Source organism: Alosa alosa, chromosome 9 (assembly GCF_017589495.1).
Source record: "Alosa alosa isolate M-15738 ecotype Scorff River chromosome 9, AALO_Geno_1.1, whole genome shotgun sequence".
Lineage (NCBI taxonomy): Eukaryota > Metazoa > Chordata > Actinopteri > Clupeiformes > Clupeidae > Alosa > Alosa alosa.
Genome location: NC_063197.1, coordinates 32,330,315 through 32,350,314, shown reverse-complemented (window position 1 = coordinate 32,350,314; position 20,000 = coordinate 32,330,315). Strand labels below are relative to the sequence as shown.

General features: G+C 44.0%; 1 protein-coding gene across 1 annotated transcript in view; it reads left to right on the top strand.

Annotated features, from left to right (window-relative positions):
- Positions 1 to 14,796: 14,796 nt before the first annotated feature.
- lurap1 (leucine rich adaptor protein 1) overlaps positions 14,797 to 20,000 on the top strand; it is a 17,070-nt gene continuing 11,866 nt past the window's right edge. Inside the window, exon 1 of the mRNA XM_048253598.1 lies at positions 14,797 to 16,187. Within this exon, the coding sequence (XP_048109555.1) occupies positions 15,978 to 16,187 (210 nt within the window). The 5' untranslated portion in view covers positions 14,797 to 15,977. The remainder of the gene's footprint in view (positions 16,188 to 20,000) is intronic.

Sequence of the window (20,000 nt, the reverse complement as noted above, 5' to 3'; positions counted from 1 at the left end):
GTGTGTGTGTGTGTGTGTGTGTGTGTGTGTGTGTGTGTCTGTGTGTGTGTGTGTGTGTGTGTGTGTGTGTGTGTGTGTGTGTGTCTGTGTCTGTGTCTGTGTGTGTGTGTGTGTGTGTGTGTGTGTGTGTGTGTGTGTGTGTGTGTGTGTGTGTGTGTGTGTGTCTGTCTGTGTCTGTGTGTGATGTGTGTGTGTGTCTGTGTGTGTGTGTGTGTGTGTGTGTGTGTGTGTGTGTGTGTGTGTGTGTGTGTGTGTGTGTGTGTGTGTGTGTGTGTGTGTGTGAGAGGGTGTGAGGGCTACCGTTACACATAGATTTTCCTTTCCTCACCGTGAAAATATGAGTCTTCTGTGAGAAATGCCCCCCCTCTCTCTCACACACACACACAAGCACACACACACACACACACACACACACAAAAGCACACACACACACACACAAACACACACACACAAGCACACACACACACACAAGCACACACACACACGCACACACACACACAAGCACTCTCCTCATGGAGGATTACAGAGTGGCCAACACATGATGCATAAGCATCTGCTATCATGGTCTTAATCCTTCCTAAACACACATCATGACACACACACACACATCCACTCATTACATGCAGACACACACTCACACACATATCCACACATCACACGCAGATACACACTCACACGCTCCACACACACACACACCTATCTATCTCTCTCTCTCTCTCTCTCTCTCTCACACACACACACACACACACATACACGGCACACACATACACCACAGACATATGCACACACACCACCCACACACACACACACACACACACACACACACATGCACACCACACACTCACACACACACACACACACACACACACACACACACACACACACACACACACCTCCGCACCAGCAGTCATGTAAGTGATGAGTTTCAGGACACTAGTGTTGACCCGGCTGAGCTCTGGTCCTCTGGGAGTGTCTCTGGTGTCTCTGAGCGAACAGATGGTCATTAGTGTGAACCTACTTCTGAGAGTTCATTCACACCCAGCCCGCCCCACTCTTACAGCAGGGCAACACCGGACGCGCAGCTGATCAGCTGATGAACCTTCGCCGAGTGCTACAACCGTTAGCTCCCACTGTAATCAGGGGAAATGGCTACAACAGTTAGCTCCCACTGTAATCAGGGGAAATGGCTATAACAGATGTGAGGACACGGTCTGTCCACAAGGGGCAGAAGTCTGTCCACTGGGGGCATTTCTGGCAGTCTGCCAGACCGTTTTGCTATGCAAATCTCTCAGTGAATAGGGTGATATCCATCTAATTGCATTAGCCAACCAAAGGGCCAGGAGCTACTACATATACATATCTGGCCCAATGAACGTCTCATCAGTAGGTCAGACTGAACCCTGAAGATGAGGATCAGCACTGCCCTCTTCCACTCTTTACTTCTTCTGTCCTCTGCTTCAGGTAACAGACTTAACTTCTCTCCTTTTCTACTAAGCAATAAGACTTAACTTCTCTCCTTTTCTACTAAGCAATAAGACTTAACTTCTCTCCTTTTCTAGTAAGCAATAAGACTTAACTTATCTCCTTTTCTTCTAAGCAATAAGACTTAACTTCTCTCCTTTTCTACTAAGCAATAAGACTTAACTTCTCTCCTTTTCAAAGCGATATGCAATAAGACTTAACTTCTATGCTTTTCTAATTAATATTAATATAAAGTAATATTGAATAATGTTTTTTGGTCGACCACTGTGGTCGAGTCTCCAAGTCCCTAACCTATAGCACAAGGAATTTAACACTGAACACATCTGAAATTCCTATATTTATCCCAGCTGTTTCAAGAGAAATTCAGGAATCAGAAAATCAAGAATTGTGTAGCTGATAGAAATGTTCTCTTTCAGTCAGTGTTGTTAACCATTGGAAAGTCTTTCTCTGATGGAAAAAATCCAGAGACAAGTGGTTGGACTGGAAGTCGATATGTCATCAAAGAATGACTTTGCATTGCTTAACATCTCATGTTCTCTTTCAAAGAATCAAGGTCATAACAAGACATTTTATTTGATTAGTTCAACAAACTCTGGGTTGACCTGAGGAGTAGGCTTATCCATTTTGATCCTGGTTCCCACAACGGTTTCTTACTATCTCAGTTTAGGCAGTTTGTCTTTGCCATAGTTTTGAGTCCATATCGCGTGTGATGATGTCTGTTGTGAAAGTATACATGTAAAATAAAATTGAAGTTATTTGCATTGAATTTCATCATGTGTATAATAATAATAATAATAATAATAATAATAATAACTTGGTTTTATATAGCGCCTTTCAAGTAACCCAAGGTCGCTTTACAAAAGGAGATAGGGCAGGGGAATAGAGGGGAGAAGAGAGGAGGGGGTAGAAGTGGGGTTGGGGGGCAGGGTGGTTAAGGGCCATAGGCCTCAGTGAACAAATGTGATTTTAGGTGCTTTTGAGCATTAGCCAGTGTGGGGGCTTGGGCGGATATGGAGAGGTAGACTGTTCCAAAGGGTGGGGGCAGCAACACAGAAGGCTCTGTCACCAAAAGTCCGTAGCCTGGAACGGGGGATGACAAGCGGGTCCTTGCCAGAGGACCTCAGGGACCTTGGCTGGGAGTGATGCTGGATGAGATCGGAGAGGTACTGGGGAGCAAGAGCATTGAGGGATTTGTATGCAAGGAGTTATATTTTGTAGGTGATGTGTGACTTCACCGGGAGCCAGTGAAGCTGCTTGAGTGTGTGGGTAATGTGTTGCCATCGCTTTGTGTGTGTGAGCCGAGTTTTGGACACGCTGTAGCTTGTCCAGTGCTTTGGTGGGAAGACCATAAAGGACACCGTTACAGTAGTCCAGACGGGAGGTGATGAAGGCATGTGTCAGAGTCTCCGCAACAGTGTCTGACAGTGAGGGCCGGAGTCTGCAGATGTTTTTGAGGTGGAAGAAGGCGGATTTGGTGATGTTACTGATGTGAGCTTGGAGTGAGAGGTTGCAGTCCAAGTTACGCACTTCTTGGGAGGGCCTGATGGTAAAGCCATCTACGTTCAATAAGACGTCCCCAACTTTCTTGGACAAAGACGGAGGGGCCACCACCATGAGCTCTGTCTTGTTGTTGTTGAGTTTGAGCAGATTGGTGGCCATCCAAGTCTTTGTGTCATGCAGGCAGTGAACTAGTGATAGGGGAGGGAGATTGGTAGATGGTTTAGCGCTAATGTAGAGCTGGGTGTCGTCAGCATAGCAGTGGAAACTGAGCCCATGCTGACGGATGATCTGGCCGAGAGGGAGCATATAGATGGTGAACAGCAGGGGGCCAAGCACTGAGCCTTGGGGCACGCCGTGGTTGACTGGAGCTGGGGTCGAGTTGGAATCCTTGATAGTGATGTATTGCGTCCTAGTGAAGAGGTAGGAGTGAAACCAGGAGAGAGCGGAGTCAGAGAGTCCTAAGTGTTCATGAAGACGGTGAAGCAAGATGGTATGGGAGACTGTGCCAAAAGCTGCAGATAGGTCTAGGAGGATGAGAAGGCTGATGAGGCCATTGTCTGCAGCTATGAGGAGGTCGTTCATGATCTTAATGAGCGCTGTCTCCGTGCTGTGGTGGGGTCGAAAGCCAGATTGGAGGGGTTCATAGAGGTTATGGTGGGACATGTGGTGTTGAAGCTGGGCAGCCACCGCTTTTTCCAAGATCTTGCTGAGGAAGGGTAGGTTGGAGATTGGGCGGTAATTTCCAGGATCGTCAGGGTCCAGGCTGGGTTTTTTGAGGGTGGGAATGACCACAGTTGTTTTAAAACTAGATGGTACCACACCAGATGTGAGAGAGGTGTTAATAATGTCGGTCATGGTAGGGCAAAGTGTGGAGACACCTTTACCAGGGCCGTGGGCATGGGGTCCAGTTTGCTAGAGGTGGATTTAGCTTTTGACACAAGATCCATGACCTGGTCATTACTGAGTGGTGAGAATGAGGAGAGAGAGCACTGATGTGGATGAACAGAAGAGGTGGAGTTGCAGTCCTTCAGGTGAAAGGCAGGTGGACATGGGGCGCCTGTCTGACGGAGCTGCAGGTGGATGTCGTCCACTTTCTGCTGGAAGAAAGTTTGGAACTTGCAGCAGAGTTCTGTAGCATCTGATGGTTGGGGTGGATCTGGAGGGCGGAGGAGACGGTTTACAGTTGAGAAGAGCTGCTTTGGTTCATTCTGGTGTTTACTGATGAGAGTGGAGTAGTACAGAGTTTTAGCCCTGGAGAGAGCCTTTTTGTAATTCCCCACATGATCTTTGTAGGCCTCTTGATGTACAACCAGTCCAGATTTTTTGTACAGCCTTTCAAGCCGGCGCACAGCTGCCTTCAGATGGTGGAGCTCAGGAGTGAACCAAGGCGCGGGCTGGCTGAAAGTGACGGACCGATTCTTCAGGGGGCTACAGCATCCAGACTGTGAGAGAGAGCTTTGTTGTAGTGCTCAGTAAGGGCATCCACAGAGTAGCTGGAGGGGTGGGAGGCAAGATGTTCTGCCAGAATGCTCGACAGTACAGGTGTGGATACGTGTTTGATGTTCCTGAACGTGATTGTTGATTGAACGGCTCAGGTACCGAGAAGAGGATGGCACGGTGATCTGAGACAGCTAGGTCCAGGCATTGGAGATTGAGGGGAGTTATGCCAGTGGAGCAGACTAAATCCAAGGTGTGGCCTTTGTCATGTGTGGGGCCATGTACATGCTGTGTTATGTTTAAACACTCAAGGATAGATAAGAACTCTGTTGCAAATGGGCAGCTTTGTGAGTCCACATGAATATTAAAATCACCCAAAATTATGGTGGATGGGGACATGGGGCAGACAGTGGTGAGTAACTCTGAGAGTTCAGATAGGAACCCACTGTTGGCTTTGGGAGGGCGGTAGACAAGTATAACTTGTAGCTGTGCAGCCCCAGTCAACACAAAGTGCACACATTCGAAAATGCTGGAATTTATGGGGAGTTCTTTGACCATGATGTCAGAATTGTATATGACAGCCAGCCCACCACCAAGGCCCAAGGAGCGAGGCTTTTGGATGTATACATAGCCTGGGGGAGTGGCCAGATTGAGAGAGAAGAAATCCTGCTGATTTTGCCATGTCTCGGTCAAACACATGAAATGGAGTTTTCTTTCAGTAATTATGTCATGAATTAGTTCTGCCTTGTTGTTTAATGAGTTGCACTGCAGGGCGATTCCGAGTGGAGGTCCCACCTGGATACAGCAACTGTGCTGTCGATGGAAGGCACAGAAAGCCACAGCGATGTTGGTAGGAGAGACTAGAATCTGCCGCCGGTAGTGCCAGGATAGCCAATCCAACGATAAGATTCCAGCTTGTTCCGTAGTAGCCAACTGAATTCATCCAGGTAACGTTGGTAGTGCTTGATCGCCACTGGTCGCGCAGTGCAATCAAAGTAACACTCAAAAAGTATGCGAAAATGGCAGATTTGACTCGCGGAATGTATCAAGTGAATAGTAAGCAGTAAAATAGCAGGACATGTATTATCCCTATTGGCCCTAAATGGGCGTTATAAAAACTGAGTGAGGTGTAGGCCTACTTTTGTACATTACACACTGTAAAGTTATAATTATTTTTTTAAAAATTGCACTATTTCTTATTTCTACTCGTATAATATTGTTTTTCTTCTTACTTATGTTATATTACTTTAGTCAGACCTGTGTATCCCTGGGCCCCTTTCTATGTTTGAACTGTTTTGCCCAACCTCTCTTTTGCCATGTAAAGCACTTTGGGTCAACTCCTGTTGTTTTTAAATGTGCTATATTACAGTTTTTTTCAACTGCTTACACACTAAATCTTTGCTTGTCACACAATTTTCTAAACATGTCCTCCAAACATCATAACCCGACACCAAATCTGCAAAACCATACACTAATTCTCAGTGTTTGACTCAGTTTTCAATTGACTAAAACACATTTTGCAAAACACCACACACAATTTTCTACCTAACACACAAAAATCTAACAGGAAGTAACTTGATTTTCGTTCTTCAAACACAACCCATCAAAATGCCACACTAAATCACCAGTGCGTCCTCTTTTCTCTTCACATGTGTAAACACTCTTTACTTTACTGAACACCATCCAATCATTGCCTTAGTATAGGTCTATGAATAGATATACACTCTATATAGGTATGGACCCTTTCAATCTGCTCCTAGAGGATTTCCGGTTGAAATATTCAGAACCAATGCAGATACTTGAAAATTACAGTAATCGGACTTTAGCTTACAGTAATGTTCTACAAAAGTTGACTTTATGTAAAATTTGTCTTTTTTACTCTATTTTTGTTTGTCCCCATGTTACAGTACCATTAGCTCAATACATTTGTCTGTGCCTCCAGAAATGCCTTAGGAACGCTTACTGTAGAATTGTTTGTTTCTGCAGTTGAAAGGGTCTATAGGCCTATGAATACATACTGTACACAAACCTCACCCCACACACACACACTTGTCTTTGGAAAAAACAAAATCAGTGTTTTCAAAACTCCATGTACATCTGGTGGTCACTGTATTCTTTTTGGCTTTTTTTCTTGTTTGCTGTAAAATACTGTATACGCAACAGCAAATTATTTGGGAAAAATCACTGTTTTTGGTTTCAATATTGCTTGCATTTTTACTGTGTATTTCAACTTCTCTTTGTTGATACCATAACTTTCACTCTTGTATGGAAATATATATAGAAAGCATAAGACAGAAGAGCTTTAGGTTTTGAGCAACAGTGTGTACATGATGTATCCAAAATGTCATATTATGACAAAAGTGTTTGTAATGTGAGGCTTAATGTTTGTTTTAAAGATGTGTTTTGACATTTTGAATGTTGTGTGTCATTTTGCTGGAGATGTGAGGCATTTTGCATTTTGTGTGAGCAGTTGTGGGTTTTGTGTGTGGAGTTTTGAAAAATAGACACAGAGTTTTGAAAACGTGCGTAAACAATTGTAAAAAACTGTAATAAAAGTGACTTGACTCGACTTGACTTATAAAAACTGTGTGTACTTTTGTACATTGCACACTGTTAAGACAAATCAAGAGCAGAAGAATTTAGTCAATTTTTGGTAATAATCGAAGAGTACACGGTATGAAAGTCATTGTTTCATATCTTAGACCTGTGATGGATTATTGTGTTCTTAGGTCAACTCAGTGATGAACTGAAGAACAAAGAGAATGCTGAGAGATATGGCCAGCTGACTTTGTAAGTCCACACACACACACACACACACACACACATGCACACTTGTTCACACTTTAGTGTCAGTTACTCAAATACACACACACACACACACACACACACACACACACACTCACTCACTCACTCACTCACTCTCACACACACACACGCACTTGTTTAGTCAGTTACTCAAATCTACATATACACAGTATATCAGTCAGTTTATCATACAGATATTTCCATACCACTCACTACCGTTAGAAGTTAGAGTAATTTTTCATTAACAGGATTCTGTTTTAAAAGTCAAATGCTATGTGTTTTCATAGAGACTTTGGGACACCTGTGCAAGGCTGCAATGTAGGTAATCGACCTCATAAGGTAACAATTAATTTGAAGAATTCAACTTTATAAACTAATTAATGTTCAGTATATGCAGGTCTCAGAGAATCAACCAACTTGAATTAATTATCTTACTCAGTTACTGTCAACATATTTCTAAAACAATTTCCTTGTCAAAGGAGTGCTTTAAGAAACGTTTTTCCCTTGACTTGAGCATTTCAATGGAGCACAAAACAAGCAAAAACTTGCTCCACAATGTAACATTAACTTTACATGTGTCTGTCCCCTTTAAACTTTTGGTCATTTCCACAGCCAACAGAAGGGATGGGTCAGCTACTCACTGCCATTGTGACTGGTGAAGATCTACAGCTCATATTTAGCACTGACAAACATCAACTCACAGGACAGCCTCCATTGCAAGCCAAGAACAACAATGCAGTTCAACAGTGTGTGTGTGGTCAAGAGCGTGGGTGTGATGAGAACACGTGTGAAAGAGAGAGTGTGGAATGTAATGATGTTTCCACCAGATATGATTGGCAGAATATTGTGGTTCTAGAAGACGACCCAGTGGTTCTGCAGGCCGCGTATTCCCTGTTTGAGAGACACACCTCCTTCTCCACCCTGCTGCGCGTCCACAAAGGTCATACGCTGCTGCCTAAAGGGTCAGAGGTACGTCTGACCTCCGATAGTCAGGTCACGCTGGTAGGTCACGGGGACAGGGGGAGTGATGGTGTTGTTAGACTGGGGGGATATGGGGCAGAAGAGCTGGCCAAAGTAGTGAGTAGAATGGGCAGAGAGATCGGGACGGTCAGTCTGGTAGGCTGTGAACTGGGCAAAGACCTCCAACTAAAAGAACTGACCACATTACTCCAATTCTTAAGTCCTTGCACTGGCTTCCAGTAAGTCACAGAATTGACTTTAAAGCACTATTGCTTGTTTATAAATCAGTAAATGGAGCAGGACCTAAATACTTGTCAGACATGCTTCAGCAGTACACACCTTCTCGTCCTCTCAGGTCCCAGGTGAAAAACCTACTAGTAAAACCTACAGTTAGAACTAAACATGGTGAAGCAGCTTTTAGCTGCTATGCGGCTCAGCTGTGGAACCAACTTTCGGATGACATTAAAAAGGCCCCAACTGTAGCCAGTTTTAAATCTAGACTTAAGACCAAACTGTTCTCAGGCGCTTTCTGCTAACTGTGCCGAAGTTACAAATTCTGAATCTGCCTCGATAATTATTCTACTTTGTCTTTTATTACTTTTTTTTACTTTTGCCTTTGTTTTTGCTTACTAATTATTCTTTATTTTTTAAATGATTTTACCTTGTGTTTTATGTTTTCTTTTTATTATGATCTTTACCTTTTAACTATTCTTTGACTATATTGCCCTTCTATGCTTTTATTTGTTATTATCGTTTGGTTTTGTTTATGTAAAGCACATTGAATGACCTCTGTGTATGAAATGTGCTATATAAATAAACTTGACTTGACTTGACTGAGCGTCTGCTCAGAGAGCTTATAGGAGCCTGGGGGTGGAGAGCAGGCTTGTACTGCACAGAGCCCTGCTATCAGTGAGTCCCAGCGGGGAGACGCTGACCAGGGATGAGCAGGGTGGGGTCTGGAGGCATGGGGACGACAGCACAAAAGTCACTGCCCAACTGGACCAGGCAGGAAACCTGCTGACCAGGGTGGAGGGGGTCAGGCGAGGTACAGTTGTCCCGTACTACCAGGGACATGCTCTGCAAGGGAAAACAAAACAAAACAAGGAAACAAAAAAAACATCAGCATCAGCATCAACATCAGGAGCAGGATCAGCATCAAGATCAGGACCAGTGCAGGACAGACCTTGGCCAGAAGAACAACAACGTTTTATCCCAGAAGAATATCAGAAGAACGAGTATCAAGAACACAAACTTCTGGAGAAATTAACATGGATCATTTTCAGAAATAGAGGCAATCAAAAATGTAACGATTTTTATAACGGTAAAGTACAGTGGAAACCCAAAATAGTAACAGAAGACACCCCCGCAATAACCGTCTGGGATCCCATCCCAAAATAAAAATGTTGAAATCTGCATGTTAAACGATATAGTGGATATAGTTAGGGAAATCAGTTACCATGCCAAGAAAAATATAAAGCAAGAATATGTGTTTTATAATTTCAACCAGTATATATACCGTGTGCGGACAGGCAATCTGTATGTGCATCTGGTGGGCAAAGAGTCAAACAGAAAGGAAGATGGTGGGTATGGGAAAAACGGAGATGGGTTTGATGGTTACAAAGAGGAAAGCTACACTGGCATATTAAAAGGGATAGGTAAGGAAGGTACTATAGATTTACCATTTCATAAGTTCTGCAACACGTTCTTTCACAGTAAACCATGTTATCATAAGTGTTACATACTGGGGCATTACTTCATGGCTGCAGTCTTTGCTGAATCTGTAAGAAACTTCCGGCAGTTTACTCTTTTCCTGCTTAGTTCTGCAGGGTGTGGTCCTGATGCTGACAATAACCTTGAAATGTGTAATATGTTTGTAAAAGACAACCCTATGACAAGCGGGGGCACCTGGTTTTATAAGGAAAAGAGAGGTTTTTATGGGTGGGGGAGTTTCCGGAAAACAGTGAAAAGAAAGTAAAAATGAAGGGAGTAGAGAAAAAAACTCATGGAGAAGTATAGCAACAATCTTGGTAATAAAACGATCTTTGAAAGACTTAATTTACTTTCGACTATTGCTATTACTGTTCTTCAGATGAACAGTGGAATAATTTAATGTGCTACATTTGCTTTGAACCTGATATAGCTAGATAGGAGTTGTTGCTCCAACTGCTTTCAGATAATTTATTTCCCTGTAAATTTGCACTTCTAAAGTCTCACCACTACAGGTTTATGTTCTTGAAGTAATGTTGATGGAATAATTTGTATTGCTGTATCTGCCAAATAATGTCTTAAATACATATGTGAACTTTGCAGATGACGAGAGAGGCTGAAGTGACAAGAGGACATTGCCTATCATTAGGTCAGTGGTCTTTATAAGAAGGATAAAATGTCCTTTTATACTCTTTTGATCCCGCGAGGGAAATTTGGTCTCTGCATTTATCCCAGTCCGTGAATTTGTGAAACACACTCAGCACGCAGTGAACACACAGTGAGGTGAAGCACACACTAATCCCGGCGCAGTGAGCTGCCTGCAACAACAGCGGCGCTCGGGGAGCAGTGAGGGGCTAGGTGCCTTGCTCAAGGGCACTTCAGCCGTGCCTACTGGTCGGGGTTCGAATCGGCACAAGTTACAAGTCCGAAGCGCTAACCAGTAGGCCACGGCTGACCTTTTGTGGGTATATGTCCTTTTTACCTTGTGTGGTTCTGTAGCACCAGTTCTAACAACGGAAAAGTTAACGTACAGCCCTGCCACCCATTAGAAATGGCATGGTAAATCTGCGGCCGTTATTGAATCATTACGTAGGAAGCAAAGCCCCATTTCAGGCAGGGAGTGATACAGGGACTTTGTCCTTAACAGGATGTGCCATTGCCAGGCACAGTGGGGAGGGGAACTCACAGGTTTGCTAACACCAACCTCATCAATATTATAAATGTTACTCTGAAGTTCTAATTGTTAGTAGTGAAACCACCTAACATTTCTCAATATTTCCATCACCTATGTGTAGCTAACACCCATGGTTATGATATTCAGACCTTACATCAGACTTCATTTGGTGAACATTTCATCAAGACATTGAGTAAACACCACATGTACAACAGGTACCTCATTATGACATAGACATGTGTCGTTATTCTCAGCCCTTTTTGTTCTGTCGGGCTGTGACCAGGTTGACGGGTGGTTATTGGAGTGGTGGTTGGCATGAAGATTAGGCTGCTGGGGGCTCCCTGAAGCTGGAACTGACAGGCCAAGTACATCCATGGCAACAACCAAGGTGGGTGGCATGGGCTTAGGCACAGAAGGATTTTTAAACTTCCTTGTCTCTCTGCTTTGAATCTTGCTCCCAAGGTTTGCTTCTGATGTATGTGCTGACAATTTCTTTCTTAGGTCATGGCATGAAAGAAGTGTGCCGTCATTGCCATTTCATGTTACAGCATGCTGGCATTACTCACAAAGTCAATTGCTTATGACCCTCTTAACAATGTATCCTACAAGATGATATAATACAGTAGTATATGTTTTTGTTAAGTCAGGTGTTGCTGTAGCGTTTGTCAGCTCCTCTCCTCCTCCCTCAGACCAAGACTACAGATGGTCTCCTTGATATCCAGGAAGTCCAGGAGGATGGTCACAGCCATCCTCCTGGTAGCTTCCGGTTTTGACCGTCGAGAGGAACTGGACAACTGTGTTGAAACTCCACTGGCGTTGGGACAGGATTCCTCTGTCTGATGCAGTTGAAAATGTTCTCCAGGCAATCCTTGGACAACCTACTGATGAGAATGAACTTCTGTCCCTGGCTTAACATCTCTTAGTGTACTTCCAGGATTAATGTTGCAGAAGTCAGTAGTCACCACTACATTTTCAACTGGTTTCCAGCTGCCCTTGTGACCAATCCTCAGGCCATGAAAAAGATGGATGGTGTCCCAAAGCAAGATGATGGCTTTCTCATACTCATTCTCTTTCAATCTGCCCAGGGCAATTACGACATGGCGGGAGGACATAAGGTCGAACCAGTGGTCTACTTTCTCAAGGAACCGTGAGGTTTTCAGGGAGGACTGTGGCCGTTTCTCCTCTTCAACCAGGTTTTTCTGGACAGCCCTGGTCACTCTACTAAAGACTTGCATGGCAGGTTGGACATTGAAATGGGAGTGAATTGGCAGTCATGAAGGATAAATGGTTGTCCCTGTGTTAATGGTCGTTCACATCAGGAACGATAACTATAATGATAAGTGTCCTCACTGACCAATTAAGAAAAGTGAAAAGTGAATCCTTGAATATGATGGCTAAAATTTGATGGATTTTGGTTGCCTGTCCGCTTTGTATTGTTCTCAACATCACTCAGAAAGTCATCCCCAATAACATCTGTCTTCATGTTATCGTTACAGTTTATGTGTGGATGTAAGGTGGTTGGCTGTGTGTGGTGGGTCTTGCTGGAGATGGCCTCTTGCTTTAGTCTATGGTTATGACTTAATGTGGCAGCTGTGAATGTGTTGTTATGTGTTGTATAAACTGAATGTTACCTGCTCTGTTCTATCCCTCCATTCTCCACTGTGTCTGTTCTGCTTACCTAGGACCAAGGATGCCGAGGATGAGAAAGGTGTGCGGTAGGATGCCTTCAGCTTCAACGTCTTCAACACCTCCCCTAACACTCCTGGCTCCATCAAATGTGCTGCATCCTCCTTAGCTTGTCCCTGTTATAGGTGTGCTTAGTTATGGACAGCTACCCTTTGCACATTGTGTCTTTTCTGTTGTTCACACACAGTTCAGACATTGGGAACTGAAATCTTTATTTTTTGAAACTGTAAATGAGTGTCAAACCTCTTTTCTATGTTGCCGTCCCAGCACACCTCCCTTCTGGTATTTTAGTTGTTTTTCCCCCTAGTTTTTTTGTTTACACACACTTGTTTCACACATTGAAAAATGAATAAAATATCTGAAATGTATCAGTCACCTTTTTATGCTGCAGTCTCACCAGCTATGTGAAATATGAGTTGCAACTGTTCTATTGAAACGGTTGATTGCCTATTGAGTTGCAAGTGTGTTATGGAAACAGTGGCTGTGTATTGATAGAACTTATTTTTAACATTTAAGCTGTAATTGATCATTTCTATATTTATTTGACACATGATTATGGCTGAGTCAAATCATTTTATCAATGCTGTGGTGGCAACTTTTATTTTATCAAAATAACTGAATAGGACACTAACAGAAATGCCTGAACACTAGATCTGTAGGCCACAGCATGCTGACATATCTGAGACGATGTTGTAAATATTGGGTATCTAAATTTGCAAGTAATAAAGCTGTTGCCACAACATCACAGTCAACACTAGGGGGTGTGGTTTTGTAAGGTGAGCAATGACATGAACGAAGGCCGTTTTGTCACGTCTGTCGTAAAGTGAATGTTGCATAGACATCTTCAGTGGACATAAGTAGTTGACAAAAGCAATATTTAGTCGACATAGGCATTATTTATGGCACTAATGGAACGCCATAGGTTTCTTGGGTTTGGGTGCTCTTTAGTCCAAGGTATTGTACATCCAGGTTCAAGAATGAGAATAAATTCTCTGACTAAGGCACTCCAACTTAAAATGTCTTTATTAATTTGACAAGTCCTACATGGACATGTTAGAAACAAGGCCAGAGTTTAAAGTTAGCCAGGCTAGCTCTATATGTAACTGTAAGTTGAATCATTGATCTTGGTAAGGTGAAACAACCTCCAACTGCAAGCCTTGTTGAATAATTATGTGCCACTGAACTGAAGGATAAATTTCTATAAATAATAAAAGGTGATTTTGTTATTATGACATTTTTAAATTAAACCATCAATAAAGACAAACATCTAGTCTTGTTTTGCTCACCGGTTTTCCGATGCTTCTCTGGTGGGTTGCCGTCGAACCCCACACCATTTATCCATTTGTGGTCCAAACACATTTATTTATCAGTTCTACTAATTCATTCATTTTAATAACATTTCATGTGTTAATATTCATGACAAATTAAAGGCTATGGTAGTCCAACAGCAGGCCAGAGGTGGCACGCAGCCTGCTGCCAAACACCAGTGTTCTGATATCTGCAAATCTGATTTTGCTATCTGGGATCTGGTGTCTGTATTCTACTGCTTTGGGAAACCGATTTTGCAAAGCAAATATCTTTTAGCTGCATTTGTGTGTCCGTGTGTGTGAGTGTGCGCATGTGTGTGTGTGTATGTGTATGTTTGTGTGTGTGTGTCTCTGTGTGTGTATATGTGTGTATGTCTGTGTGTGTGTGTGTCTGCCAGAACATCAGGCTGCCAGAGGCTCATCTCATGTCTTAAATCTTCTCCTAGACAGATTGCAGACTTCCAATGAGACACTTGGCAGATAACAGCAACAGTGTGTGTGTGTTTGTGTGTGTGTGTGATAGAGAGAGAGCAATGCTGCTCGTATGTGCCCTATGCAGGAGAGAGACGTCTTCACTCCAAATGTCTGTCTGGTTAACATACTGCTCTCTGGTCCTCATGGTGTGTGTATGTGTGTGTGTGTGTGTGTGTGTGAGAGAGAGAGGGATAGAGAGAGAGAGAGAGCGAGATAGCGAGAGAGTGTGTGTGTCTTCCCTCCCAATGTCTGTCTGGTTCCCATACTACACTCCTCCTGGACAAGAGCACGTGAGTTCGCGGACGGCATTTCCTCAGTGTTCCCCTGGACGAGAGACGAGACGGGATCTGACTCATGTGTGTATAGGGAAGACCTGCTGGTGAAAGAGCCTGCGGTCGCAGCTCCATACAGACCAGCACGGGGACCCAAGAGGAGCCGAAGACGGAAAAACAAAAACACGCCCACACTCACTGTACGCACGCCTCTAGTATGCCTGTGGAAAATGAGTCATCTTGCAGGAGTTACAGGAGGCTGGCTGGTTGGCTGGCTGTCCCGAACTTTAAGAAATGGTAGTCTGGCCAGGCCATCACAGAGACTCCTGCATGGATCATAAATCATAATAACATGGAACAGTGGTGTCATATGACTACGGTTTTAGCGCTGCTGCTGACCGACACCAAGCCGTACACGAACAAGCACTGTGCGGGGTAGCTTGCAGAGCATCCTTTTCTGTTGCTATAATAGAGTGTTTACGGTAGGCAACTTGTGCGCCTCTTGTTTTTCTGCGGTGGTTCCGATCGTGCATGCAGGTGTAGACCAGACGCAATTTCACTACGCAACAAGCGCTGCTTCAGCTGGCCGTCAGCGGCGTTCGGTCCTGGGGAAACATTTAATGACATTAGTGGGACTCCGTCGGTAAAACCTCATCCTAGGAAGGTGCCAGCAAATCCAATTCGACTGATTCTTCAAAGGCGAGCGCTGTGCAAGATTATGTTCAGGTGCTGAGCTTTTCTCCAGAGTAGCGGGCAATGTCAAACGTCAACGTCTGGAGATGGAAAACAACGTAACAGGCGAACTGCACCCAGTGTATCATCACCATCCGGAAAAATAAGGCTTTTATTTGTGCAGCGTTCGATCATTTAAATCACCGCCATGCCGCAAATGTTGGGGTTGTTCACCACTGACCATGTGGCAAAGCTCAGAAAACGGCACCAGTGCACTGATGATGACGGTCTTCGCTGGTGATGCTCAGATGTGGGAGCTTTACAGTAACTGAGAATCAATCTTGTAGTGACCGCTGGAGACGCTGACGTGGACACAACATCTGCTAGATTTGAGTGAGTGTGTGTGCAATATAATTATCACTTTTTTTTATCTCGACAGTTTTTTCATTGAGGGTAAAACAGTAAGTCGTGTCGACACGCATTTTACACGAAGCCTTCACCATGGATGAAGGTAATGCCAACGACTCAGTCCCAGATCTGAAAGACCTGGAGTTAAAGATCGGTAGAAAGACCCCCGAGGGTCTCCTGAAGTGGATGCGGGAAGAATCTGCGCATCGTGGGGAGTCCAAGTCAAGTATCCCGGAGTGTATAGATCGAGACCCGGCCAGGAAAAGCCTCGACGACAAGATAAGAAAATTGAAAGTAGAGATGGTAAGATCTGTTGGAGCTTGAATGTTCCCGTGTTGTTTTGTGTATATTAGCCTATTTGGTGTGTTCTTGGCTGACCATGAACTGTACCAGAATCTGGACTCCTGCGCTTTATTTCCCATGGGACACTAGTATCCAGACATGTTGAAAGATTGTGTCTGAGGGTTTATGTTTTTGACAGCTGTGCGACAGGCTGAGGTAGGCTACGCTACGTAACCCTATCTCTGCTTGTCCACATTCGTTTATTGAATGGGAAGATGCTTTGAACTATCTGTATCAAATTAAATAGTTTGACTTGAGGCAAATACCAGCAGAGACAAACAGCCATATGCAATCGACGATTCAGTCTCTTTCTCTCTCCCGTTTTCTCTCCACTTACTGCAAAAATCGGCAGGTGGTTGCGTTGCTAGGAGATTAAACGGTTGAACTGATGCACTCTTTCTCTCAGAAACCGAGCATAAAAGGTGATTGATGCGTTGGAAGGACTGCCAACACCTTTTGCTTTGTTAAATGGATTGTTGACAACATGTAGCCCTACTGTTTTGTTTCTCTCTTTTATTATGCATGTCAGCATATTCATATCCTTAAAAGTGTATTAGGCCTAGGCCCCTATTTATTAAATTTGCCATACAAGTGGGCTTACAATCGTGACGAATTTGTCCATCAGTACATAGGTCCCAGGCAATGTGTTTGAGCAGCCCCATAATCCCATGGCAGTTTTTCCGTGGGGAGGCGCATGGTGAGAGTGACGGTCATTCGTAAGCAGTGGGATTCCAGCTTGGAACCTCCGGGCTTGTTTGCGCGCACAAGATGTCTTGCGTTGACTAAGTCTTTAAAGGAGGCTCGCGCGCGGTGCTTTGAGCTTCCTGTGGTTTGCTTCGTGTGAATTGTTGGGGAGAACACGAAACGCAACAACGTTTTGCAACCTGGAGATACACTGAGGGATTGTCATCAGATTGTGGTTAGGCCTGTGTTTTGTAAACACTCCAACAGATGGCTGTCGTTAGCGAGAGGGGCTGGGTTGCCCGTGGCTTGTCTGCACAGTTGGGTAGTCTTTGTGAGGGTGATCTGCCCCTAGAAACGGGCAGAACTCAATACGTAAGCCATGCTATCATCTAAAGTGCAGATTCAGATGACAACTTGCTTTGTAAGTCAGCACATAGAACTAACCTACCCTTAACCATTAGGGAAATAGCCCGGAGTGGGCTACCTTTTAGAGCCGTTACCATCGATCGAACGGTGGACTCAGCAGCATCAAAAACATCATTAATCACGCGCGCTGTCAGCATTCCATGACGACCGGACTGATACGTTTGCCGCGGTCAGCACGGATCCGACCGCAAGCTCAGTGATTAAGATCCGGCACCTTGTCAGTTCGGGGAGAAGAGAGAGAGGGGTAGATACAGGAGCGGCTGAGAAAGAGAGGGCAGGGAGTGAGGGAATGGAATCAGGAAGAATGAGAGAGAGAATGGGAGTAGGGTAGGGAAAAGAGGATGAGAGAGACAGAGAGAGTGCAGTGTGTAGGTGCCCTTTCTTAGGTGGTGTGTGTGTGTGTGTGTGTTTCCTGGTAACTGCTGCTTTAATGAGCCAGCAGTCTCCACAGTCACCATGGCCTCCTCACCTTGCCCTGTTGGGTGCCACGACAACCCCTCCTGTTCTCTACCACCCCCAGCTCAACTCTCTCTTTATCCCCCTTTCCTGCCCTCTCTCTCACACACACACACACACACACACACAGAGAGAGAGAGAGAGAGACTCTGTGGGAGTTGAAGAGGCGAGGGTGTGAGAGAAATGTATGAGCAGGAGCGAGTGGTTACCTTGAGTGAGTCTGGCCTGTTCCCATCACGCAACCCTGCCCTGGAGCGCGCACGCACACACACTCACACATACGCGCGCACACACACACACACACACACAAACACACACACGCACACACAAACACATATACACACACGCACACATGGTGAGTTTGGTCCGTTCCTTGCCCTTGGGCTGGGGGCTCCTTAATAACTCCAGCTACTTCACACACACACACACACACACTTCAAGTCCAGAGTGCTCACTACCTCCCAGTAAGCCCCCCATGCTGAGCTCACTCAGCGGCCGTGGTCAAGGTTAGACGGGGAGAGGGGCAGACGGGACATGAGTTTGGTCTTCAGGGTTTCAGTGTGTGTGTGTGTGTGTGTGTGTGTGTGTGTGTGTGTGTGTTTACGATCCTGCAGAGATGAGTTTGGTCTTCAGGGTTTCAGTGTGTGTGTGTGTGTGTGTTTACGATCCTGCAGAGATGAGTTTGGTCTTCAGTGTTTCTCTCAAAGGAATACTTTCCGTCTAATCTCCCTTTCCCAAGGGCAGGATGACCACTGGAGCAATGGGTTATCTTTATTATTGAGAGAACTACTTTTATGTATGTGTGTGTGTGTGTGTGTGTTTACGTTGGTGTGAGAGAGCACAGCATCTCAAAGTAGCATGATACTTTTAGGAAACTGAAGCCATCCAACATGACACCACCAACATGAAAGAGAGACAGTTTACTATGGAGACAGTTAACTATGGAGACAGTTTACTATGGAGACAGGAGACAGTTAACTATGGAGACAGTTTACTATGGAGACAGTTTACTATGGAGACAGTTAACTATGGAGACAGTTTACTATGGAGACAGTTAACTATGGAGACAGATTACTATGGAGACAGTTAACTATGGAGACAGATTACTATGGAGACAGTTACAGTAATAACCGTCCAATATGCGAAACAGAAAAAAGAAGAGGAGGGAGAAGAATAAAAGGATAGAGGTAGAGAAAGATGGACAGAGGTAGAGAAAGAAGGATAGAGGTAGAGAAATATAGATAGATAGATAGATAGATAGATAGATAGATAGATACTTTATTGATCCCCAAGGGGAAATTCAAGGAAAGAAGAAAGATGGACAGAGGTAGAGAAAGAAGGACGGAGGTAGAGAAAGAAGGATAGAGGTAGAGAAAGAAGGATGGAGGTAGAGAAAGATGGACAGAGGTAGAGAAAGAAGGATAGAGGTAGAGAAAGAAGGATAGAGGTAGAGAAAGAAGGATGGAGGTAGAGAAAGATGGATAGAGGTAGAGAAAGAAGGATAGAGGTAGAGAAAGAAGGATAGAATAGATAGAAAGAAGGATGTAAAGGGAATTGGTCTGCAGTGTGCCCTTGTCCTCTTTCTCCCGTTCTCTCATCTCTCACGGATGCGGCACAGATGGAGGTGGCTTGGTGTGCGGACAGATGGAGCAGAGTGTGTGTGTGTGTGTGTGTGTGTGTGTGTGTGTGTGTGAGAGAGAGAGAGAAGAGACAGCAAGAGTGGGCAAGCATGGTTCTTATTGGGAGGTTTTTCTACACTGCAAAAACTGCTTATCTAACAAAATCTAACCAAGTGTTATTAAACTTATATCAAGATAAGAAAAACTAGTTGGTATTGTTTTCAGTATAAAGAGACTTACCTAGTGCTTTTTTGTGAAATCATTTGACTTAATTTAAAAAATAATTCACTTATTTTAAGACATCTTATCTTGAAAACAAGCAAATTTGTCTGCCAGTGCGTTAAGCAAATTTGTCCTAAAAACAAGCATTTTTTTCTGCCAGTGCATTGAGCAAATTTGTCTTGATAAGACTCCTTAAAATAAGTTAAAGTTAAAGTCTTCTTAAATTAAGTCAAAATGATCTTTTGAGAGGGCTCTAGGTAAGTCTTTTCATACTAAAAACTAGATTTTAGATTTAAAATTAGATTTTTTAATCTTAATATAAGATCAATAACACTTGGTTAGAATTCATTTTTTGGAGTGTAGAAAG